The sequence below is a fragment of the Aquarana catesbeiana genome, linkage group LG03 (assembly GCF_042186555.1).
Source record: "Aquarana catesbeiana isolate 2022-GZ linkage group LG03, ASM4218655v1, whole genome shotgun sequence".
In the NCBI taxonomy this organism is placed as follows: Eukaryota; Metazoa; Chordata; class Amphibia; order Anura; family Ranidae; genus Aquarana; species Aquarana catesbeiana.
In genome coordinates, this window is record NC_133326.1 from 362,611,233 (window position 1) to 362,638,239 (window position 27,007).

The 27,007-nt window shown below is 42.1% G+C and overlaps 1 protein-coding gene across 1 annotated transcript in view; it reads right to left on the reverse strand.

Moving 5' to 3' along the window:
- Window positions 1–27,007, reverse strand: part of STK32A (serine/threonine kinase 32A) — a 313,145-nt gene that overhangs the window by 181,597 nt on the left and 104,541 nt on the right. The window contains exons 3-4 of the mRNA XM_073620615.1: window positions 22,008–22,063; window positions 18,012–18,163 (exon numbers count right to left, since the gene is read on the reverse strand). Of these exons, the coding sequence (XP_073476716.1) occupies window positions 18,012–18,163; window positions 22,008–22,063 (208 nt within the window). The remainder of the gene's footprint in view (window positions 1–18,011; window positions 18,164–22,007; window positions 22,064–27,007) is intronic.

Sequence of the window (27,007 nt, forward strand, 5' to 3'; positions counted from 1 at the left end):
ATTTTTTTTTAGATTAGCTTCTTCTTGTGGTTAAATTTGTGATCAAATCTAAAGCTAAAAGACTAAGCCATGGGAGCGTATTGAGCAAAATATGGACAATCTCATTCATGCCAATAGCCTGGTTATTTTGTAGCTTTAAATCAGAACTGTAGCCAAATAAAATTAAAATCCAACTGCTTCCATAAATACTTGACCTTAAACATGTTCAATCACAAAGGTATAGTTCACCGTTACAAAAAACTGCCTTTGCAGATATGACAGAGATGTCTGTAGATAAAAACAAGCTGTGCTACTTTGGCCGTAACATTTCAATGTTTTTATTGGTTTTAATGTTACATAGAAATATAACAGAGTAAACAAAATCAACAGAGAAAACATAAAAGATAGGCTCATAGGATACATTGGTTGAATAGCAGAAGTCTAGGATATAAACACAACTTCTTAACAGTAGAGGAAACATACCATGTCCATGGGCTGAATAGTAGAGCCTAACAAAGGAAGGGGGGGGGAGGAAGTGGGACTGCGCTTTGCAATAGATATATAGTGGTCATCATTTAATATGGGATATATACCAAATCAACCAGGGTTTCCATGTCTGAATTTGTTTAAGGTAAGCATGGCTATTCGTCGCTAAGGTGGTTTCAAAGATATAGTGATCTTGTACCTGTTTAAACCGGGGGTTTAGAAGGATTTTTCCTGTTTTTTGTGATGTTGTGTCTGGCTACTTGTAAGATGTGGGTTACTGTTTTGTGGAATTGTATGGGGTGTTGTCAATGGTTAGATTTAAATTTCAAACAGTGGGCTGTTAGTATTGGGCATTCCAACAAAATATGGAGAAGTGAACCAGGGGCTCCACAGTTTCTCCAGCATTTTGGGGATGCATTGTGGTCAAAGTTGGCAATTTTGAGGGGAGTTAAATATCTGCATTGGGTTATGTTTTGAGTTAACTCCCAGAGGGCACTGCACTTAGTGGCTTTGTATATAGAGCATAGGGCTAGTTCCTATTGGTGGGTATTGTAGGTTTGTGTTAAATCTTATTCCCATAGGCAAAATGGATTGGATAGTTTTTTCCTGTAGCAAGCTGTAGAATAATGAGATTCCTTTTGTAGGTTTAGTACCTGGAGAGTAGTATGTTAAAGCTATATTGGGGATGGGGGTTAGAAGGTGGGGATTGTGGTGAATACAGTGAGCTATTTGGAGGTACTGTTAGTGAGATGAATTGGGCAGATTTAGGTCTGTTTGTATTTGCGTGAACGGTTTAATATGATTGCGTATCATGATGTCATTGAGTAAGCCTGGAGTGTCTTTAGGCCAGGAGGTGCGAGTTAAGTTGGGGATCATAAGTGGGATGATAGATAAGGGGATTTGCATAAGGGTTCTAGGTGTATTGTGCCAAGGCATGGAGGTGAATTTTCTCCAGGTCTTGACTGAAGCTATGACTGTAGGAGGGAGGTGTTTGGAGAATGGAGATTTCGGGGGGAGGCTGTATAGCCAAAGTTTTAAGTTCCTGTTAGGGATGGCTTGGCATTCTAGATTGCACCAAAGGGATTGGGCTGCCAGGAGAAACCATTCTTTGAGTTGGGCAAGGATGGTAGAGTAATAGTAGTCTGAGATGTCTACGAGACCTGACCCACCTACTGATCTGTGTTTATTTAGCCAAGACCGGGCGACTCTGGGTCTTTTGCCTTGCCAGATAAATTTGCCTAATAGGTATTGTAGAGATTTTAGGTAGGAGTGGGAGATAAAGAGAGGAAGAGAGCGGAACATGTATAGGAGTTGAGGGAGAGTAGTAATTTTATACGCTGCTAGCCTGCCTACCCAAGATAATTCATGCTTAGCGATTTGTGCAAGGGAGTCAGTGTACTTCTGTTTAAAAGGTATGAAGTTAACTTTAAATAGATTGTCTGGGTTTTTAGTCAAGGTGATGCCTAAGTATGTTAGGCCTGACTCTGACCACTGGAAAGGGAACTGAAGAGCAAGAAGATTTTTTGTTACACTATCTATACCTAGGTTAAGTATATGGGATTTTGAGGAGTTTACTTTATAATAGGGCACTTCACTAAATTTATTTAAGAGAGTTTGGTCTGAAGCTAGGGAGGATTGGGGATTTGTCAACATAAGAATAACGTAATCGGCTAATTTTGTGTATCTTGTTGCCCACATCAAATCTCATGATCTGGATGGACGTTCTAATGTGTTCTGCCAGGGGTTCCATGGCTAAGTCGAAGATAAGTGGGGAAAGAGGGTAGCCTTGTCATGTACCGTTTGTTACCTTGAATGGAGAGGTTAGCATTTCTGCTACGTAGACGTTTTCTGAGGGGACTGGTAGAGGGCCATGACGGCTGATAGGATCCTATCTGTGAAACCAAACTGTGAGAACAGCCTGGAGATATCCCCAATGAACTCTGTCGAACGCCTTCTCTGCATCCAAGGAGAGAAGCAAAGAAGGCGTTCCAGAAGTTTTGGCCAAATGTGTTATATTAATTAGTTGCCTGGTGGCATTAGAAGATTTGTGTCCCTTGACGAACCCAGTCTGGTCTTGGTCTGTGAGGGAAGGAATGATGGACATTAAATCTGGTTGCTAGAATTCTGGCGTATAGTTTTAGGTCTGCATTAAGCAGAGAAATCTGTCTAATGTTCTGTGGCATTGTTGCTTCTTTTCCACGTTTGGGGAAGGCTACTATCGGAGCCTTCAACCTTTCCTGGGGGACTAAAGAGGAGGCAGCTTCATTGAAGAGGTCGCAAAGACAGGGGGCTAGGGTATCTCTAAATTGTTTATAGTATTCCCCGGGGAGGCCCTCAGGGCCTGGTGATTTGTTATTTGGGAGGTAGTTAATGTGTTGGGATATTTCTTATACCATGAAGGGGGAGTTTAGTTCAGCTAGTTGGTTAATGGAGAGGGACAAGAGAGTAATCTGGGAAAGAAAGTCTTAAATATTATAGGGAGATGGTTGTATAGTTGTGGTGTCTTTTTTGAGGTTGTATAAAGACTCGTAATAAGTGCTAAACGCATTGGTTATCTTTTGGGGGTCAAGGAGCTTGACCCTAGAGGTGGGGTGGAGAATGTATGGTATCTTGGTTTTGGTGCAGAGACCACGTAGGCGTAGAGCCATGCATTTACCTGCTTTGTTGCAGGTAGAATAGGATATGGCTTTTAGTCTACGTTGTGTTTTTTCAAATGTTTACAGTAAGAGGGATTTAAGTTCTTGTCTCAGGGCGAGGAGTTTTAAATTAAGGGAGTGAGAAGGAGATCATTTGTTAAGGGATTCTGTAGATTCTATTTGTGTTAGGACCTCATCGATCCGCTGCGTCCTCCTCTTTTTAGCATGAGACCCTATTTTAATCAGGACTCCCGTAATGACTGCTTTATGGGCCATCCACAAAATTGCCGCTTTATCCACGGAGCCGACGTTGTTCGTAAAGTATTCATCTATCTGGAATTGGAGGTCTGTTGCATAGGGGAGGGATTTCATGAGGAATGAATTAGCCCTCTACAGTTTGGTGCAAGAGGGAGGTCTTGTAGAGTCAATTGTTAAGCAAACTGGAGCATGGTCTGACCACGTTATTTGTTCTATAGTTGAATTTAATACTCGTCAGAGAGTCCACTTGTCTGTCAGAAAGTAGTCGAACCATGAGTATGAGTTGTGTGCCATGGAGTGGAATGAGAAGTCCTTCTCTGTTGTATGATGACATCTCCATACATCTTAAAGGTCGTTTGATTGTATAAAGCTTAACATTGGTGAAGTGTGTCTTAAGCTTCTGTTAGATGTGTCAAGGTGGTAGTTAGGAGCTATGTTAAAGTCCCTGCAGAGGATTAGAGAGCCCTTCTGGACTTTCCGGACTTTCTTCAGTAGTTTGTTTAGGAATGAGATTTGCTGGGTGTTTGGGGCATAGAGACAAACCAGGGTGAACAAGGCAGAGTCAAGTGTACATGTCAAGAGCAGGTATCTTCCTTCAGGGTCAGTAGTAAGATCCAGGAGTTGAAAGTCTACAGAGTTTTTGACAGCAATCAGTACTTCACGTTTCTTTTCTGAGCTACAGGCCATAAAAATGTGGGGAAAAAGTCTGCGTTGAAAGGAGGGAGTTGCAGAGTTTTTGAAATGTGTCTCTTGAGCACAGAGTATGTTTGCCAGAGAGAGGCTCTCTTGCCAGATGGTTGATCTTCCATTTTTTGTTAACAGACAGTTTGGTTGGGTGACCCCATCTGTATCCAATGTTATGATTCTGTAGGGCCTTGGTTATGGTGTTGAGTTGGCGCCTAAGGTCCATAGTGAACTTGGATAGGTCCGCAAAAATTTGTATGGATTCGTAGGGGTCTGGTAATTTCCCCAATGATCTGGACTTCCTTATAATCTGGTCTCTAGTCGAGTAAAAGTGCACTCTCATGAGTACGTCCCTAGGGACTATATCTGGAAGGAACGGAGGCTTCGGGATACGGTGAATGCAGTCAATGGATAGGTCAATAGTTTGGTGGTCAGGAAGGAGGGCGCAAAACAAATTGGTTGCATATTGTGTTAGTTCAGATGGTTGCACTGTTTCAAGGATCCTTCTTAATTTTAGGTTATTGCGTCTGGAGCGATCCTTCAAATCCACTATTTTCACCTGCAGCCATTGCCTTTCCTCAATGCTATCTTCATTAGCATCAACTACATCATTAACTGTAGTAGTGTAGTGATTAACTGTAGTAGTGTAGTGATATCAGAAACCTCATTTTCCACTGAGTTTACTCGCTTTCCTAGTGAAGAGATCTCTGTGGAGAATTTTTTGGTGAGATTAGTAAAGTCAGCATGTAAAGATTGCTGCAGGGACACTAGCATGTCCTTGAGCAGTTTGTCCATGATAGGGTGATTGCTGGTGGGGAAGGAGGCTATGGAGGCGCACAAAGCATTGTGTGGGATGGAGGAGGTTTCCCCCTGACTCACCAGGCCGCTGGTCAATGCACAATCCAGCCTCATTCTCACTGGCACAAGGAGGGCTTGCCGGAGGCGAAGTCTGGTGGGGCGATGAAGCCCCTAGAGTCATCTCAGCCGGTGTCCATTTGTTTGGGAAGTCAGTGTATTGACTGGAGCTTCTGTCAGTGGCAGCGGGGGCTGTGCAGCCAGCGTCATCTTTGCCACTGCCATGTGAGAGCTGGAGAAAGGACTCCGTAAGTTTTTGTGGTCACCGTTCCACATTGCGCTTCCTTGTCATTCTCGGGAGGTAGGGTGGTGTGTGTCCTGCGATCTGTAGCTGTTTGGCCACCTATTTCAAGTCTTTGGTGCTTTGTTCCCCCTCGCTGCTCTGGAGCTCCAGTATCAGGCTGCCATTCACAGTGTGTGCACACCATGCCCCCGGTGGTGTAGGCTATTTATGTACTTCATGAAGCTTGACTGCAAAACTCACAGGAATGCAATAAGGTAAAAAGCATTTTAGGTTTAGAACAACTTTAATCTACAGCTGGAGGAGCAGGCTAATCGCTCCTCTGCTCGCTTCTACTTCCCAACTCCTGACCCGCCACGTGTACTGCAGGCTGTGTGTGAGGAGCAGGCTGTGTGTTCTCATGCCTGCTTCCTCCCCCTCCCCCTGCCCACCTCACTGCTGTAATGCATGTGAGAAGCTGAATGAAAACTCTCCCTTCTGGCAGCAGCAGCAGTGTAGACTGGATGATGCAGCTGCTCAGGATAATGCAGCTAGATGATGCAGCTGCTCAGGATAATGGGATATGTAGTCTAGAGGTGGCACTGCACTGTGGCAGCTAATTGAGCTGCAAAGGAGAGCCAAGGCTTCTTTGTGAACAGAAGTGGGGAGCAGAGTAAGTTTCCTGGGTGGAGGGAAGGGTTCAGGGAACCAGTGCGGACCTGTTGTTGTAGTGTCTGTGCCTAGTACCATGGAGACTGAGCCTGTGCAGAGAGGGTTGCCATTGTTGAGCCTGTGAGATCAGATGTGTATAACCAGTGTGCTGAGGACTGGAGTCACTCTGGGAAAATTCAGGAGCAGGCTAACATCTGGACAGTGGAACCAAAATAGCTGTAGCACTGGGACTAGTGAGATGGCACTGCTGCCATAGACCTGTTGCTGCTAGCAGAGATTAAACACATAGGAACTGGCCATCTAACTAGCAGTCTTTACCACTGCATACAGACTTTATTATGACTTTACTTTTGTGTACCACCATAATGACTGGGCCCCAACGCTATATGGCTGAGGAACTACTGCAAAGGACATATACAGAAGAGTGTTATTGGACTGTTTCCAGAAACAGATTGATGTCTCCAAATCCCTGATAATAGATACAAAAATAAAATTAAGAGGGAGACGGTGCTTCCTCCAAGTGGATGAGATCTTAAGTGGAGACATCAATGTCTGTTACTAAGGTAAGCACACAATTAATGAAAATTTGTTTAAGAAAGTATTACATTTATTATCGCATAATAGTATAAAAAATATATATAATTAACATTACACATAAACCAAAGGTTATACTGGATACAGGAAATAGCAAGATGCTTGGATGTGCAGAAGGGCCGACATGTTTCGCAGATTCCTGCTTCTTCAAAGGCACTGCATACATCTACAATTTCATCTGGGTTACATAAAAAATGTCATTAGTAACTTAATTTTGAAAATCATGAATAATGATCGCTTAGTTGCTTAATGTGCGTGCTTACCCAATTTCAGACCACATATGCTTATACGGACGATTGCGGCATGATGCCGTAGTCACCCAAATGTGACAGCTACCCGGTGGAAGCCAGATCCGCCAGGTTTGGATAGTGGTGGTATCGGATCACGCAATTACCAGGGTCTCAGATAATGCCACAATTCTGAAGATTTATTTATTTTTTTAAACCACTTCCCGCCCAGCCTATAGCAGATTGAAGGCCGAGCGGTGGTTCCGTTATCCTGACTGGGCGTCATATGACGTCCAGCAGGATAACATGCTCCTGCGCCCGTGTCAGCCTGACACACCGCTACACCGATCTTGGTAAAGAGCGTCCGGCGGAGGCTCTTTACCACGTGATCAGCCGTGTCCAATCACGGCTGATCATGATGTCAATAGGAAGAGCCGTTGATAGGCTTTTCCTCACTCACGTCTGACAGACACGAGTAGAGGAGAGCCGATCGGCGGCTCTCCTGACAGGGGGGGTCTGCGCTGATTGTTTATCAGCGCAGCCCCCCCCTCAGATGACCACACTGGACCACCAGGGACGCCACTAGGACCACCAGGGAAGGGGGCAACATGTGGACGGCCAGGTATGTACCCCATAGCCATCCACATGTGCCCAATGTGCCCAATGTGTGCCCATCAGTGCCCACCTATCAGTGCCCATCCGTGCCACCAATCAGTGCCACCCATAAGTACCCATCAGTGCCACCCATAAGTATCAATCAATCAATGCCACCTACGAGGGCCCATCAGTGCCGCCTATGAGTGCCCATCGGTGCCATCTATGAGTGCCCATCAGTGCCGCATACCAGTGCCAACTATCAGTGCCCATCAGTGCCACCTATCAGTGCCCATCAGTGCCGCTTATCAGTGCCCGTCAGTGCAGCCATATCAGTGCCCGTCATTGAAGAAGAAAACGTACTTATTTACAAAAAAATTTTACAGAAACAAAGAAAAACTTGTTTTTTTTTTCAAAATTTTCGGTCTTTTTTTATTTGTTGCGCAAAAAATAAAAACTGCAGAGGTGATCAAATACCACCAAAAGAAAGCTCTATTTGTGGGAACAAAATGATAAAAAAAATTTGTTTGGGTACAGTGTAGCATGACCGCGCAATTGTCATTCAAATTGCAACAGCGCTGAAAGCTGAAAATTGGCCTGGGCGGGAAGGTGTCTAAGTGCCTGGTATTGAAGTGGTTAATTTTTACAAACAGGCACCTTCCTAAAAATTAAAAAAAAAAAAATTAAATCTTCAGAATTTTGGCATTATCCGAGACCCTGGTAATTGCGCGATCCGATACCACCACTGTCCAAACCTGGCGGATCTGGCTTCCACCGGGTAGTTGTCACACTTGGTTGACCCTTGGCTGAGCCCTGACTACAGCATCATGCCGCAATCATCCGTATAAGCATCTGTGGTCTCAAATTGGGTAAGCACGCACATTAAACAACTAAGCAATCATTATTCATGATTTTCAAAATTAAGTTACTAATGACATTTTTTATGTAACCCAGATGAAATTGTAGACACACAATTAATGAAAATTTGTTTAAGAAAGTATTACGTTTATTATCGCATAATAGTATAAAAAATATATACAATTAACATTACACATAAACCAAAGGTGATACTGGATACAGTAAATAGCAAGATGCTTGGACGTGCAGAAGGGCCGACACGTTTCGCAGATTCCTGCTTCTTCAAAGGCACTGCATACATCTACAATTTAATCTGGGTTACATAAAAAATGTCATTAGTAACTTAATTTTGAAAATCATGAATAATGATCGCTTAGTTGTTTAATGTGCGTGCTTGCCCAATTTCAGACCACATATGCTTATACGGACGATTGCGGCATGATGCCGTAGTCACCCAAATGTGACAGCTACCCAGTGGAAGCCAGATCCGCCAGGTTTGGATAGTGGTGATATCGGATCGCGCAATTACCAGGGTCTCAGATAATGCCACAATTCTGAAGATTTTTTTTTTTTTAAACCACTTCCCGCCTAGCCTATAGCAGATTGAAGGCCGAGCGGTGGTTCCGTTATCCTGACTGGGCATCATATGACGTCCAGCAGGATAACATGCCCATGCGCCCGTGTCAGCCTGACACACCGCTACACTGATCTTGGTAAAGAGCCTCCGGCGGAGGCTCTTTACCACGTGATCAGCCGTGTCCAATCACGGCTGATCATGATGTCAATAGGAAGAGCCGTTGATAGGCTTTTCCTCACTCACGTCTGACAGACACGAGTAGAGGAGAGCCAATTGGCGGCTCTCCTGACAGGGGGGGTCTGCGCTGATTGTTTATCAGCGCAGCCCCCCCTCAGATGACCACACTGGACCACCAGGGACGCCACTAGGACCACCAGGGAAGGGGGCAACATGTGGACGGCCAGGTATGTACCCCATAGCCATCCACATGTGCCCAAAGTGCCCAATCTGTGCCCATCAGTGCCCACTTATCAGTGCCCATCTGTGCCACCTATCAGTGCCACCCATAAGTACCCATCAGTGCCACCCATAAGTATCAATCAATGCCACCTACGAGGGCCCATCAGTGCCGCCTATGAGTGCCCATCTGTGCCATCTATGAGTGCCCATCAGTGCCTCATACCAGTGCCACCTATCAGTGCCCATCAGTGCCACCTATCAGTGCCCATCAGTGCCGCTTATCAGTGCCCATCAGTGCAGCCATATTAGTGCCCGTCATTGAAGAAGAAAACTTACTTATTTACAAAAAAAATTTACAGAAACAAAGAAAAACTTGTTTTTTTCAAAAATTTTGGTCTTTTTTTATTTGTTGCGCAAAAAATAAAAACCGCAGAGGTGATCAAATACCACCAAAAGAAAGCTCTATTTGTGGGAACAAAATGATAAAAAAATTTGTTTGGGTACAGTGTAGCATGACCGCACAATTGTCATTCAAATTGCAACAGCGCTGAAAGCTGAAAATTGGCCTGGGCGGGAAGGTGTCTAAGTGCCTGGTATTGAAGTGGTTAATTTTTACAAACAGGCACCTTCCTAAAAATTAAAAAAAAAAATTTAAATCTTCAGAATTTTGGCATTATCCGAGACCCTGGTAATTGCGCGATCCGATACCACCACTGTCCAAACCTGGCGGATCTGGCTTCCACCGGGTAGCTGTCACACTTGGTTGACCCTTGGCCGAGCCCTGACTACAGCATCATGCCGCAATCATCTGTATAAGCATCTGTGGTCTCAAATTGGGTAAGCACGCACATTAAGCAACTAAGCAATCATTATTCATGATTTTCAAAATTAAGTTACTAATGACATTTTTTATGTAACCCAGATGAAATTGTAGATGTATGCAGTGCCTTTAAAGAAGCAGGAATCTGCGAAACGTGTCGGCCCTTCTGCACATCCAAGCATCTTGCTATTTCCTGTATCCAGTATCACCTTTGGCTTATGTGTAATGTTAATCATATGCATTTTTTATACTATTATGCGATAATAAATGTAATACTTTCTTAAACAAATTTTCATTAATTGTGTGCTCACCTTAGTAACAGACATTGATGTGTCCACTAAAGATCCCATCCACCTAGAGGAAGCACCGGTCATAGCCAGTCATATGGAGTGCAGTCTAAACAGTATAGTCTACTGGTCGCACAATAAATCTTTATTGAACATTAGATGTGTATTTTTGTGCATTAATGTAGTGTAGGCAGCAGTGTTAATTGTGACATAAAATTTAGATGTAGTATTTACTAAAAATATTTAGTTTTTAACGAAAATACTATTTTAGTTTTGTCATATTTTAGTCATCTGAATTGTTTTAGTTTTAGTCGTATTTTAGTTGACTAAAATCTCCAGTACATTTTAGTCAACTAAAATCCTATGGGTTAGGTTAAATTGTAATGCATTATTTAGGCATTTCTCTAGAATTGCTAAACTCATTGTATACTCCTGGAGTAAAAATCTAATAACATTTGTGTCTTTTAGTGTGTGTGGTATATATTCAACATGCACTACAGACAGAGATTTGTGATATATAATGCCTTCAGGGCTTTTTTTCCTCAGAGAATAGGTGCAGTAACTCCCCCTTTTGGGAGTTACCCATTGTCTTTGCCCCTACCTACCTCAGAGCACCAGTCCTTGGTTCCACCCCCTACCCACCTCCCAGCACTGCCCCTTTTAGAGAATACAGAACCAAGTAACATTTGTGGTACTAAGCAATTTGTATGGAATTTGTTATTGATAACAAGAAAAGCAGTAAAATAGACCTCCCACAGCCAAGAACAATAGACCCACCAGCAACAATAGATCACCCCCGCTGCAACAATGGACCACCTACAACAAAATACCACCCAGCAACAATAGACCCTCTAGCAGCCAGCTATAATAGACTGCTCCCTTAACAGTAGATCCCTCCCAGCGACAACTGACCCCCCAGCAACATAAGACTCACCCCAGCAACAATAGACCCCCCACCAGCAACAATAGACCTCCCCAGCAGCAATCAACCCTTCTGCAGAAATCGATCCCCTCCAGCAACAATAGATCCATCAGCAGCCAGCATCAATAGAAACTGTAGCACAACCCAGCACTCCATGCCATTACATACATTCAGTGATGGAGGTGCCGGAACTGCGTTCCCCCGTGTTCCTACTGAAAAAAAGCCCTGAATGCCTTTATAAATAAAAAATACTTTCATTGGCAAACAAAAATATTGCTTTTTGACAAACAGAAGTTCAACTTTAAAATATAAAAAAACCCTGTAAACTCTTTTGGCTGTAATGCCATTGCACATATCACCTGAATATATTACCAATATTAAATATTAAGAAAAAAATAAGAAAAGCCCTCTACATATTCTTAAGTGGTAGCGCAAAAAGTTCAATACATATTTAAATTTTGCTATTATTATAGGCTGGAGATGGAATTGAGTTGCCGATTTAGAAAAGGCCAGCAGAGGGCGCCAAAGTGATTGTGTGAATGAGTGTAATGTGTGGAACTGCAGAGGAAAGGGAAAGGATTGATGAAAACCAACACAGTTTGCCAATAGAGTCAGGGGCTGGGGCTTTAACAGACAGGTGTAGCTCTGAGGAAAGCGGAAGTTCAGGTGGATAAACGTCCCTCCCTCACATTTTTGTTGGAAAATTGCAATTGATATTCATCATAGTTTTTGTCAATTGACTTCATTCTAATTTTATTTTTGTTTAGTTTTCGGTACTGAAAACATGCAACTAATGAAAACTTTGACGAAAAGATTTTAGTCGCCGTAATTAACACTGGTAGGCAGAGTCAAAGATGATTGATGCTAGCTTTCATCTTTTTTCAGACTGACGACTGCATCCAAGGCTTATTTTTACTTTACAAGTATTAGCAATTACATCTGATATATTTAATATTGTTTTATATTAAAACTAAACTTTTTGTGAGTTTCTTAGTTAATGTAATCAATCAGCATACTGTATCCTGGCCCTATAGTAAAAGGAGAACAAGAAGGAGGAAGGAGGAGGGGAGTGCCATTTACCACTGCGTATATGCCCAGATGTGTGACTCTATACTCATGGAGGAAATGAAGGGCTTATAAGGGAACTGAATTTGAACATGCCCTCTAGAGGATACCAACTAGTCTACACAATCCCAGGCTGCAGAGGGGACACAGAGATGGTGGGAAGGACAGCTGAAATCAGGATCAACCAGGTATATTTCATTTTACACAAAATAAATTCTTTAGTGGCTTTGTGAGTAGAAACACTCACTTAATAGCATGTAATGAGAGTTTTGGGGCATAAAGCAATACTGAACCCTTGCTTTTTTCAAATAAAATAACAAACATGTCTATACTTACCTGCTCTGTGCAATGCTTCTGCACAGAGCAGCCCCGGTCCTCTTCTTCTGGGGTTCCCCCACCGGTGCTCCAGGCCCCTCTTCTGTGGCGGGTGCACCCATGGAAAGACACTTTTCCTGGGGGCACCCGTGCATGCTCACTCCTGAGTCCCATTGCTGTGTTCATTGACACAGACAGCAGGACTCGGCTCCACCTCCTGCTCCCGTGTCACAGGTTTTGATTGACAGGAGTGGGAGCACAGAAGCTTTAGAACCACTTTAATGATACTTTAATGCTGATTTGTAGATTACCAGATACAGATCAATCGAACCATATAGATCCCTATTCTAAGCTGCTATAATATAGTGACTTAATTGTCTAGAAAATGATGTTTGACCTACTCTCTACTCATTTTTGTACATACTGTCATGTACTTTAACTCAAAACAATATATTGCTTCCTTTGTTCACTAACCAGTCTGGTGTTTGCTTTTTGATACTGAACCAAAGGATATTTACATTTGTGCTCCTAATAGTAGTACAATACCCTTTTTGCTTAACCTGGTGAGTCAGAGGCGTTAAGGTCATTCATAGAGTTGAGATCAGAGAGCAGAGAACCCAATTTACTAAGTGGCTCCTGCATGGGTGTCACTACACCATACTTAACCTATCGTCTCAAAAACTTAACCAAAAACCTATGCCCTTAGGTTACAAGTTCACTGCCCTGCACCAAGAAATCAATTCCAAAAAATAGCCCTGAGTGACCAACATACGTAGGTGTTTTATGATACTATTAGACTTCATTATTGCTTTGTTAAAGATATGTTTTATGAAATATCTATTTAAATTATTAATGCATATCTGCTACATGTGAAAGGCTTTTAATTAAGTAGTAAGAAAACCACAAGCTTTGAATAAAAGCATCACTGTATTAATTATAAAAGAAACTGTGCTGGCTCCCTTATTTTATTTCACATAGGTAAGGTTATTGAGCCACAAAATGGTTACAGTTAACTGAATAAAATACAGACTATAATGGTGACAGTTTGGTTCCTTGCTATTTTTCCCTCCTGAAGGCTGAACAAAGTAATGGGGGATGGAAAGATGAGTATACATTGCTGAGGAGGGGTGCATTAAAGCTAACCTGTTGCTTTACCCTACATGGGAAAGAAACATTGTGACTTTAAGCACTTGCCTTCAACTGTTTAACTCATTTCCGCTGTATCTTATCTCTTTTAATGTATTTCCTCCTACTCCCATGTTAAAATGTATGTAAAATATTTTTAAATCTGCAGCTTTCAGTAAAATAATATCTGGGGATCCTGCCAGGAAGGTCCTTTCCATGGTTCGCTGTTATTACCAACAGGAAAGCAATACCATGCAGCTGTTGTTGCTGAAATGAGTACATGTATGTAGATAAGAAGTGTCTGCAGGAAAGTAGCAGCACTGAGATGCGTCAAAGAATAAGAAGAAAGATAAAAAAGTATTTTTTGTTAAAAAATGCATTTTTTTTTGTAAACGGTGCTTTAGCAAACTAAATCATTAATTAATTATAATTTAAAAACTCTAATATACAACATAGAGGAAGAGATCAATGGTGTATATGTTGTGCTAATGGTGGGGGCTCACAACCCCAGTTGCTCCTTATCAGATCTTTATTGTGATCACTATAATGTCTCTTGTAACAAGCTTGTTATCAGCAAGACTGTGGGCAAGGGCTTCCCGCCAATATTTAGTCTTACTCCCCTCACCCTCCTGCACCACCTGACTTTTGGGAATACTTTACATATTCCCAGCCCCCTAACATCTTTCTTTCACCCCCACATTTGGAACCCTCCTTCCTTCAGCAGTCATAATCCAAACAACCTAATTTTTATCCCCCTGATTCCAAGAGCAAGTGCCCCTTCTTATGTGCCCTCTGGAATACCTGCTCTGTCTGAAACAAGCTTACCTCTGTCCATTACTTTTTTTTATCTCTATCTTCTTTAACCTATTTGCTGTTACTGAAACCTGGCTTCATGAAATTGACTATGCATCTCCTGCTGCACTCTCCCATTGTGGCCTCCACTGGGCTCTCTCACCCAGACTCTCACCTAATGGATGAAAGAGAGGTTGAATTGGATTCATTCTATCCAAACAAAGCACTTTTCAAGTTATTCCTATACTTCCCTCTCTATCCCTCCCCCTTTTGAAGCTCACTGTATTTATCTCTTTTCTTCAGTTTGTCTGAGAATTTCTGTGAATTATTGACCTCCAGAGCCTGTGTCACATGGCCTTGATGACTTCTCTGCCTGGCTCCCTATCTTCTTTCCACTGAAATACCCACCATAATCCTTGGTGACCTTAACATTCCTGTTAATGATAACACCCAAACTACCTCTCAACTCCTCAACCTAACTTCTACCATTAGCCTAACACAATGGACACACACTTCTACTCATTCTGATGGCAACACCAACCACTGCACTTCTTCCAACCTCTCAAACACCCATTTGCCTCTCTCTGACCGTGACCTTATCAGTTTATCACTCTCCCAATCTTTAACCTATCCCTCTAACCAGAAAATAGTTACCCAAAAAACCTTTGCCACTTTAAACCTCCTCTTACCTATTTTGCAATAAACTAACTATACTGCTCTTACCTTGCCACTTCTATCTATAACATCTCATCCTCTCAGGAAACATTAGCCCATCTCACTGCACACAGATTTAAGCCCTGACCACTATAACCATGGCAAACAGACAACACCAGCAATTGCAAAAGACATTGTCATGCTCTTAATTGACTATGGCATATAGCGAAACAAAGGAAGATTTTACATCATAAAAACCTGCCCCCCGAAAAATATAGGACTTGCCTCTGTACTGTCAAACAGACATATATGATCACTCTCATCAACACTCTCTCATGTAGTCCTCACCAACTATTTTCTACCTTTAAAAAGACATTTTCTATTACTTTAAATTGTTATTTGGACTAAGCTGGCAAAAATTAACTATTTTTATTACTAAGTCATTCGGCAGCTGTGTGTGTACATACAGCATGCTGCGCGGTGTTCTACAGCAATACAAATGACTTCCTGCCTGGTGCCGGAATAAAACTGAGTTCGCCTGAATGCTTGTCAACCATTCAGAAGTGTTGTATTTTAATCAATCAATACAAGGCTTCCGCTGACTTGCTGAGGTGAAGCCATTAAGAGGGAGCCTTGCATTAACTGAAAAAAACACTCCAAACATGCACTGGTCACCCCCTTCCTGTCTAAACATTTTACTACTCCTCTCTGTGCTCATATTCCTCTTACTGCCAGACTACAAATAGTTTACAACTGAAACCACCACCTCATTGTAAACAACCTTCTCAACCCCATTTAATCAAGCCTTCACCTGCAATGCTCCAAAGAAACTGCCCTTCTAAAAATCACCAACGGCTTACCAACTGCCAAAACCAATGGCCACTACTCCGTAATCATACTGTTAGACCTTTCTACTGCCTTTGATATGATTTAGTACCCTCTTCTCATCAGAAAAAACGTCACCACCTTAACTTCTAATATTCTGCTCTTTCCTGGTTTTACTCCTACTGTACCTATCTCAGTGCACCTTCAGTGTCACCTCCTCCTCTTCATCGTTTCCTCTCCATCATTTCTTTGGGGTCCCCCAAGGCTCTGTCCTTGGGTCTCCTCTATTTTCTAACTACACCTCATCTCTGGATCAGTTCCAATACCACCTTCTGCTGACAACATCCAAATCTATGTCTCCATCCCTCCGTTCACTCCTTTTGCCTCCTCATGCACGGCATGGATGTCATACCACTTCTGTAAACTAACTTCATAATATTTCCACCCTGCATTGCCTCTCCCCCAATTTCTCATTTAAAATCAGCAGCACTGCAATCAGGCAATCCCCTCAATCTAGTCAACTAATAGTAATTATGGACTCATACCTCTCCTTTCAGACACACATCCAATCACAGTTTAAAACTTACCTGCAACATTTCCAAAATTCACCCTTCTTAACAAATTACACAAATATTCTTGACAAATTCTCCTCCTTCCTCCTAAGACCTCCTGCTTTCTAACCCCGTTTCACCTCCTCTTGTGCTCATCTCTAGGGTTTATTCTGCAACAAAAGTCAATGTATTTTAGGAACTCAACACTCTCCCTTCATCAGGGCTGGTAAAACAATAACCATAGGGTGGGGGATACTGTCCTGTAACCTGTAAGCCAAGTAGGCGTATACAGGTCATGCAGGTGTTTGGAAAGGAAACAGAATAAAATATAGCGTTGAGCTCCAATCTTTTCATTACATTTGTTGTAGAGAGTCAGGCACCCTTTCACTGACAAAACTGTCTCTTAGTTTGCCGCTTACCCATTTACACAATGACAGGAAATGTAAGTTCATATAGGTAGACAAGAGATTAGAAGGGTGGGATCTCATAATACATTTTTAATAGAGTCTAGTAATGTAGTTTGCCAGTCTTCATTATGTTTTTACGTTTTTAAACTATAATTAAATTATTTTTTTACAAATAATTAGTACATGACAAATGATTCTCAGAGCACTATAGGTACACTAAAGAGACAACAAAGTTGACACTGCATGCTTGGACATAAACCTCTGACTGAGCTGTCTAGTAAGACTCGGTAAGACTCAGTATGAGTCAACATGAGTTATTGAGGTCTGTAAATAACAAGCCTTTTACAACAAAGGAGCATATTTACCGAACTTTAAAAAAGAAAACGTACTGTAATTGCCATATGTTAGTCCTAACCAAATTACATAAAATAAATAAGAAATAATATGTTGTAATTTTCAGACAAGTATACATTCCCTTTTAAACACAGTAGTCGTGTGATGAACCATGGTTTGGAAAGGTAACAAATACATCATACTGCACCAGTATAAACAAAGGCTTCTGTTCATCTGGAAAGCAGTGTAACATTCTGAAATAGCTATAAAAGCTAGAACCCTATAGGGATTAAATAAGGTAGTGCTGGCTTTAATTCACACCTGTTCTAATATTCTTTCTTATATATAGCAGTAATTATAATGACATCAAGCACATTATAAAAACGAAAAAAAAAGAAACATAGGCCATGAAAATCGTAGTGTTTCCTTACATAAGTGGTCAGTGGAAATATGCCCTCTTATACTGATAGCCAGTGGGAAAAATGCTCCCAGTGAAGTCAGTGAAATTCCCACTTCCACTGGTGGTGAGTGATGTGTCCATTAGATTGGTGGTCAGTGCCACAGTGGAGAAGGGCCTCTTTAGTCTGATGGCCAGGTGGTGAGTGAAAAGAATGCTCCTTACATTAGTGCTCAGTTAGAACATCCCCCCGCTGCCTCTTACATATGGCTGGCAAGTTCATTGGTATCAGTGTTAATGTATCTGAAAGGCAGAAATTGCTCACTGCTCAAGGAACCCCTACAAAACCCTCAAGGGACTCTGGTTAATAAAGTCTGCTACAGAGCTACACAGAATCTGTATCATTCAGTAGTTTAGCAGGTAATGCATATGATGAAAGTGGCATTGACCACAGTCCAGGCAAGCAATAAATTACTCACCAGAGGTTGACCAGGAACGGATGCTCCAAGCCTTGCATGATCTGCAGTTCTTTAAACACATTTCTCACTTCATTGCGCTCCACACATTTCTGTTTGTTCATGTATTTCATTGCATACATTTTCTTGGTATCATTTTTCTGAACAATGCATACCTGGAAATAAAAAGAAAGCTTTTTTAAGTTAAAAGCAAATGCAATCCAATTAAATTGATTGTAAAGGAAACATTTTTACTTAAAAAAAATAACAAACATGTTATACTTACCTGCTCTGTGCAATGGTTTTGCATAGAGCAGCTCCGATCCTTCTTTTCTCGGGTTCCCCGCCGGCTTTCTGCACCCCGCCCCCTTGCCAAGTGCAACAGCACCACATTTACAGCATTTGTAAAGTTACTGTTCAAACTTCCTTTCTACTTGGAGTGCATACATTTATACTAGACAGTGTGTAACCCTCATCCAATTATTATTTACAAATGAATGTGGAGCTTTATTTTCAGATAGACACTGTTTTATTTTGCACTCATGAATGATCATATAGTTTCAAGGCTGCACTGTGCAATAACATTGCACAGAGTAGATGATTATAATGCCCCGTACACACGGTCGGATTTTCCGATGGAAAATGTCCGATCGGAGCGTGTTGTCAGAAATTCCGACCGTGTGTGGGCTCCATCGGACATTTTCCATCGGATTTTCCAACACACAAAGTTGGAGAGCAGGAGATAAAATTTTCCGACAACAAAATCCATTGTCGGAAATTCCAATCGTGTGTACACAAATCCGACGGACAAAGTGCCACGCATGCTCAGAAAAAATAAAGAGATGAAAGCTATTGGCCACTGCCCCGTTTATAGACCCGACGTACATGTTTTACGTCACCGCGTTTAAAACGATCAGATTTTCCGACAACTTTGTGTGACCGTGTGTATGCAAGACAAGTTTGAGCCAACATCCGTCGGAAAAAATCCTAGGATTTTGTTGTCGGAATGTCCGAACAAAGTCCGACCGTGTGTACGGGGCATAACATGTATATGTTTATTATTGTAATAAAATGTTTACAATGTGTTCCATTCACCTATTTATAGCTTACTGTAACAAGCTGTAATGTAATTGTGAAATTTAAAAAACACAAATTTGCACTATACCATATACCTATTATAAATAGCTAAAGAAATTCTTAAAAAAAAAAATCTTCAAAACTGAACCTATTAATGAGCCTACAAATGGACACATAATCAATTTACATATGCTCCCGATGGCTGCAGCCACCAGAAGTGCATGGTAATCTGAGAAGCCGACTGTTGACCTTCAGATGTAAGCGATCCGGTGACTCTGCAGCCACCAGATCATTTCTACACACCCTGCTAACAGATGCCCTAGTCACACGCATGTCTCCAACATATTTCCCAGTCTCTGTGCTTATATGCACAACCGGGACCAGCATTGCCGGTGCTGCCAGGTAAAAGGGAGGGAGATCAGCGAACGTCCATTCACTGATCTCCACTTCCTGTTACTGGTCCTGAGTGTGACTTGTAAAAAGCCCTGTTACTGGCCACTGGCCATACCAGCTGGGGAAGAAACTGATGTAATGTGATCTATACTGCATTAGATTAGATTCATTGGAGGGTAGGTGAGATATCAGGGGTCTTTTAGATTCCTGATGTCTCATTAAGAGAACCTGTCACCAAAAATGAATCACAAAGGGGACTCTTGTCCCCTATGCGAGGAACAAAAAAAGTTAAGTAAAAAAAAAAGTTAAAAAAATAAAAAGAATTACAATTTTACCCAAACACTTAACATCCCCTCACAAAAATGTTTGAGCCACCCCGCCCCCACATACATGCATATACAAACGTAAATGCATACATCAGGGGCACCTATGCACAATATCACTGCACACACCGGAGTGAGAGCAATAATTCTAGGCCCATTAATCATTGTTAATGAAATAATAAAAAAATGAAAATGATGACCTGTAGGGCTTTTAAAGTGTCACATATAGAAAATATAGAATACTGAAGTTAGATGCCGTTTCACAGGGGCATGCAATTTTAAGGCTTGATATCTTGGGTTTCTATTTACTTCTTTTTATATTTTACTTCATGTTTTATATTTAACCAAAAAAATTATTGTAATATATTGCGTTTATGTGCCTTAAAATTCACTTTAGTGTATTTTTACAGAAATCTTGCATTTCGTAAACAATTGTGCTAATATTGTTGTACAAAAAAATTGGAACTACTATCCTTTTATTCTCTAGGGTGTCTGATTTCAGAAGATATAAAGTGAGGAAAATAATTATTTGATCCCCTGCATATTTTGTAAGTTTGCCCACTTACAAAGAAATGAAGGGTCTGTAATTTTTTATCATAGGTGTATTTTAAATGATAGAGACAGATTATCAACCAAAAATCCAGAAAAAACACATGATATAAATGTTATAAATTGAGTTGCAGTTCAGTGAGTAAAATATGTATTTGATCCCCAAGAAAAACTTGACTTAGTACTTGGTAGAGAAACCCTTGTTGGCAAGCACAGAAGTAAGACATTTCTTGTAGTTGGTTACCAGGTTTGCACACATCTTAGGAGGGATTTTGGTCCACTATTCTTTACAGATCTTCTCTAAATCCTTAAGGTTTCTTGGCTGCCACTTAGCAACTCAACGTTTCAGCTCCTTCCATAAATTTTCTATAGGATTAAGGTCTGGAGACTGGCTAGGCCAGTCCATGACGTTAATGTGCTTCTTCTTGAGTCACTACTTTGTTGCCTTGGTGGCATGTTTTGGGTCATTGTCATGCTGGAAAACTCATCCATGACCCATCTTCAGTGTTCTGGCTGAGGGAAGAAGGTTCTCATCCAAGAATTTATAATACATGGCCCCGTCCATTATCCCCTCAATGCTGCAAAGTCGGCCTGTACCTTTAGCAGAGAAACAGCCTCAAAGCATAATGTTTCCACTTCCGTGCTTGACTGTAGGGATTGTGTTTTTAGGGTTATAATCAGCATTTTTATTCCTCCAAACATGGCGAGTCGAGTTAATGCCAAAGAGCTAAATTTTGGTCTCATCTGACCACAGCACTTTCTCCCAATCCTTCTCTGAATCATTTAGATGTTCATTGGCAAACTTCAGATGGGCCTGTACATGTGCCTTCTTGAGGTGGGGGACCTTGCAGGCACTGCAGGATTTCAATCTATGGCAGCGTAATGTGTTACCAATGGTTTGTTTGGTGACTGTGAACCCAACTACCTTGAGATAATGCACAAGTTCCTTCCACGTAGTTCTGAGCTGATCCCTCACTTTTCTCATGATCATCCTTACCCGATGAGGCAAAATCTTGCATGAAGCTCCACACCGAGGGTGATTGATGGTTATTTTGTATTTCTTCCATTTGCGAATAATCACTGCAACAGTTGTCTCCTTCTCACCAAGCTTCTGTCTGATGGTTTTGTAGCCCAATCCAGCCTTGTGCAGGCCTACAATCTTGTCCCTGATGACCTTTGACAGCTCTTTGGTCTTGCCCATGATGGTGGGCTTGAATGTAAGAAAGAGATTCTGTGGACAGGTGTCACATAACGAGTTGTCATTAGGAGACCCTTCTTAAATTGACAGGACTAATCTGTTTACCACATGAGCACATACTGTAGCCAATCTGTGGGAGCCAGAATTATTGTTGGTTGACCATCAAGAAACTGACTTCCTTCCTCAGACTTCTTATTCCACTCCATGAAACTCATAAACACAATTTTGTGTGCTTAGCTAAAAAATTTGCATTTTGCCAGAAAATGACCAAAGGAAAACTCCATTTTACCAGCTAAGCCTGTCCCAAGACTGGTTCGGTGCTATGTTTGCAATTTTTCAAAGAGTGGGAATTTTCTGGAATAGCAATGCAGGCATGAACAGGCAATGAGCATATATATATATTATATATAATATGAAATATATATATAACCTACTTTATATTTTCTGTAAACAAAATTTTTGCAATTAAAAAGCACTCACCTTTCCAAAGCTTCCTTTCCCAATGGCGCGAAGAATTTCAAAGTTATAAAATGTCACTGCAAAATAAAAATATATTTTGTTATAATTTATAGATGCATGTTTCCATAACCAAAGATAAAATAATCTCAAGTCCACTGACACACTATGAAATAACACACTTTTGTGTAGGTTGGTAAATGAAAATCACATACAGGGGATTTTTGACTTATGGGGGCTTGGGTTAAATAAAACCTTTTGAAAATAGGGAGTATATGATTGCCAGCCTTCTTAAGTTATAAACTATGAAAATGCAGCAGAAAAAAGTTGTGCCAAATGGTGATGGATAAGGTGTAGTAGAGGAATGCAGGCTTCAACATTGACACAGACTGAACCAGTTCTATATTTTAAAGCCAAAACAAAAAGCTACAAAATTGAGGAAAAAGTTTGAATTATGAAAAAGTAAATTTCTCCCATAAAGCTCTTGTATTACAAAAAGTTAAAGCCTAACTCTTGGAAATTTTAAAATTATTACTTGCAGTGGGGCTGCACCTGCACTGTATAGGTTAACTGCTCGTTTAGTCTAGAGGAGAGGAGTAGCACGATAACTTACCCGATCCTCTGCTCCCCTGGCAGATGGAGCTCCCCCACGCTCCAGTAATAGGCTGTCCCTCAGCATCATCACATCCAATGCAAGGCTATGGACTTTGCATTAGTCTTGATGATATCAACATCTAAGACCGCTGGAGTGTAGGGTAGACGATACTGCAGGGACTGGTCTAGAGTCTTGAGGAGCAAAGGATTGGGTAGGTATATATTAAAATCTCCTAGATATAATTGAGCAAGAACCCTTTTCAGTGTGGGTGCAGCTCCACTGCAAGGGACCATTTTTAAGTTTCCTGTAGTTGGGATTTAATATATGTGGTGGAAAGTCTATGTTGCAATATAGCATTCAGTACAAGTCCCATTCAAAGTACAGTACAATAAGCATGCTGTATACACATCATCTCCTGTGTATGGCAGGTTTCTTAATTTACACAGATAAGGTGTAAGCAGCACTAAAATTATCCTCATATAATATAACTACAGCATTTATCATTATTTCCAATGGAAAAACATTGTGTAAAGCTTTACAAGGCAAACAACTACTGTACATACAGAGTTGAAATATACTGTATACCAGTGGCGGAATTATAGGGGTCGCTGAGGTTGCCATGGCGACCGGGCCCCTTGCTGCAGGGGGCCCTTGTATACACTACTTTGATAGGGGAGCGGAGACAAGCTCCCCGATTATAAGCCGAACTGTATTCGGCACTGTGCAGGGAGCTGCTCACATTGATTACAAAGTGAAAGCAGTGTGTGCTGTGCTCTTTGTCTCCCCCTACAGTGCAGTACCCGGCAGGAAGAGCTAAGGTAAAGTTCTGCCGTTTTTTATCTACTGTATGTGTGTGTGTATGTGCATGTGTGTGTGTATGTGCATGTGTGTGTGTATGTGCATGTGTGTGTGCATGTATGTGTGTGAGTGTGTGTGCATCTATGTATATGTGCATGTGTGTGTATGTATGTAGTAGCGGTGCGTCCATAGGGGCGCATGGGCGCCGCCCCCTCCCTCCAGGCACCCCTCTATCACAAATAGATAGATTCATGCATAGTGTGAATCTATCTATGGCCGCCACTGCCCCCCCTATTCAGACGCCTGGCCCCTTTTTGGACGCTGGGCGCCTGAATTACACCGGCAGGGGTGTTTTTAAAGCACTAATAGGCTTCAAAACAGGTGAACTGCGAGTGCCATGCTTGGCACTCACAGTCCACCCAGGTGTGTTAGAAAAGCGAATAAATATTCGCTTTCCTAACACTGAACCGCCTCTCCACCAATCAGGTGCTCGGGTCTGTTACACGTCACCTGATTGGCTGAAACGACAGGCGCCGCTATTGGATGCCTATCAGGAGGAGAGGATGGGAGGAGACGCATGGAGGACCCCGCTTGTCCACGTCACCCGCTGCCCCACCGAGACAGGGTAAGTGCCGGGCAGACTGCGAACGGGCAGGGGGGTCACAGTGGCAGCATTTGATGGCACAGTGGCTGCGTTTCAGGGCACAGTGGCTGCGTTTGATGGGCACAGTGGCTGCGTTTCATAGGCACAGTGGTGGCAATTGATAGGCACAGTGGCTGCGTTTGATGGGCACAGTGACTTCGTTTGATGGGCACAGTGGCTGCGTTTGATGGGCACAGTGGCTGCGTTTGATGGGCACAGTGGTGGCAATTGATGGGCACAGTGGCTGCGTTTGATGGGCACAGTGACTGCGTTTGATGGGCACAGTGGCTGCGTTTGATGGGCACAGTGGCTGCGTTTGATGGGCACAGTGGTGGCAATTGATGGGCACAGTGGCTGCGTTTGATAGGCACAGTGACTGCGTTTCATGGGCACAGTGGCTGCGTTTCATGGGCACAGTGGCTGCATTTGATGAGCACAGTGGCTGCATATGAGGGGCACAGTGGCTGCATATGATGGGCACAGTGGCTGCATATGATGGGCACAGTGGTGGCAATTGATGTGCACAGTGGCTGCGTTTGATGAGCACAGTGAGGCTACAATTGATGCGTTTTTTAAAGAATTTTTCAGTTTGCTTGCGCCCCCCAAAAAATTTTGAGCACCATCTGCCACTGGTTTATATGTGTGTGTATTTATGTATGTGTGTGTGTGTGTGTGTGTATGTATGTGTGTTTACATGTATATATGCACATTTTATGTATGCGCTTTTAATCCCATTGGAACCAATTTTTTTTTTTTTTTGCTTGTTCATAGTACCAGCAAAAAAAAAAGCTGTTCCTCTGAAAAGTGATCCATGCTCAGATCGCTTTTCAGAGGCATTTGACAGCCGGTAAAGAGGCAATATGTTGCCTCCTGACCGCCTGTTTTAACCCCTTAAATGCATCATCACTATGCTGCAACTGCATGCAATGCACACAGTTGCAGGGTGGTTGCAGTGCAGCCACTTAAAGGGTGCCCTGACTGGAAAAAGATTGAGAAACACCGATGGGTTCCTCATAGAGGAACCCATCTCTCCATTTTCCTCCTGCAGCCGCTGAATGCATGTGGGAGGGAGAGGAGGAGAAGCGGGGGGGGGGGAGAAATCTATTCCTTTACATGCAGCCACCCACTTGCGACCGGACCCTGGTGTTCCGCCATCGGGCTCGGAGAAAAGAGCCCTGTCCGGGGGTCAGGGGGGCCCTCCATGGTTTCTTGCATCGGGGCCCTGAAGATTCTAGTTACGCCTCTGCTGTATACTCTGTATTTTATAAATACATATTCTATATAATAGTTGTATAAGACCTGACATTTACAGCCGACAGGACTGAACAAGAGAAGTCACTTAATTTTCCCATCCACTCTAAACAGGTGGATGGAGGAATCTTTGCCAGATCCTGTATTCAGACAGCCACAGTGACTTCAACTCTACTGAAAGGATGCAGTCATTGTTACGCTGACATTTTTCCACCCAGTTCCTTTGATGTTTCAAATGAAGTTTGATAAGCCGAGTAGTACCGTCAGGGCTAACCCTTACTGCTGTATGGATAGCCTTAGTTTAACCTACAGAACCTGCATAGCTAAGTCCCCCAATGACACAACATTTAGAGTGCCATCTATGAATATCTGTTATCGCTCACACATATAGATAGGCCAGGAGCAAGATCTAGTAGTGGATAAATACATACATGAGATTAAGAGTAGGGGTGCTTAATCATTTGAAGAGCAAAGGCATTTAAATGATTTGGTAATTGGTCGTGGGCCACAATGAACTATGGGGCCCCCCCAAACTGCCAATGTAAATGAGCCCTTATGGTCCTGAGCCCCCTATAAGGCTGCTTTCACACTGATGCGCTGAGGTTTACCCACACCTTGGGTGCAGCGCAGTGTACCTGTGGGTTAGCTGCGCTTTGCCCTAGATTTCTATTATATCTTGCAGGTGTGGTGCACTTTCTGAAAGTGCACTGAACCCGCAGGTAATAATAGCAGTCAGGCTCAGTGCAGCTAACCCGCTGGAGCACTGAAGAAGAACAGGTATGCTCATTGCTGTATATATATATAAACTGACCTTTAATTTAATGATCCTTTACTTTCTGATCTTCAGGAATCGCCCTTTCTGCAGGCATTGGCAAGCACCAGCTGTAGAAATGTTGCTGTCAGAGATGGAGTGCATTTGGTATCACTCTGCCTGGGACAGGAGATGGCACTATAGAGGAAGCATCGGCTTATGTGGTTCTGCTCCCTCCACACCCGCATGCTTCCTCAACCAGCAGCTTCATCTACAATTCTGATGCTTTGAGATGACAGGTCGGCAACCCACAATCTGGGCTTGCTGAACCACCATCCCAGAGCAGGAAGTCCCTGGCACCCCTGACGCAGGTAGATCATAGACACTATCCTTAAAATAGACAAATCTTAATTTCTATTTATTAAATTTTTATTGTTATTTTTTTTATCTCCAGGAGCAAATATAAAGGACTGCATTTTTCTCAAAAGGCTGCCAAAAAAAAAATCTGTATTTCCCACAGTGATCAGCCAAATTTACTGTTTCAGTTCAGGTGAAAATTAGACAAGTCAGGTTGCTGTGAGCAATACAGGTAATTTACATTCATTCCTTCTGATAAATGGCTTGGTAACTCATGATAAAATCTTCTTTAGAACACTGTGTAACTATGTAACACATCATCACTAATGAATTTGACCCCAACAATGTTAAACACTGCTATGACAGTTCTAGATATTCCACAGCTAATTTTTCACAGTCATTGGCTACTTCCAATCAATTATACAGAAGAAGGCAGAAACAGAATGCAATGTGATTTTAATTCAAATGCCATGCACATGTTCAACACCTCATCTCAAAGATGACAGTGACAACTTCAATGTGACAGAAAGCCAGATGTTATCATTACTCAGTATTCTGAGCATTCATAATGCTATTTACTACTGTATATACATTTTACTACAAACCACTGCTACTACTATTAATAAAAC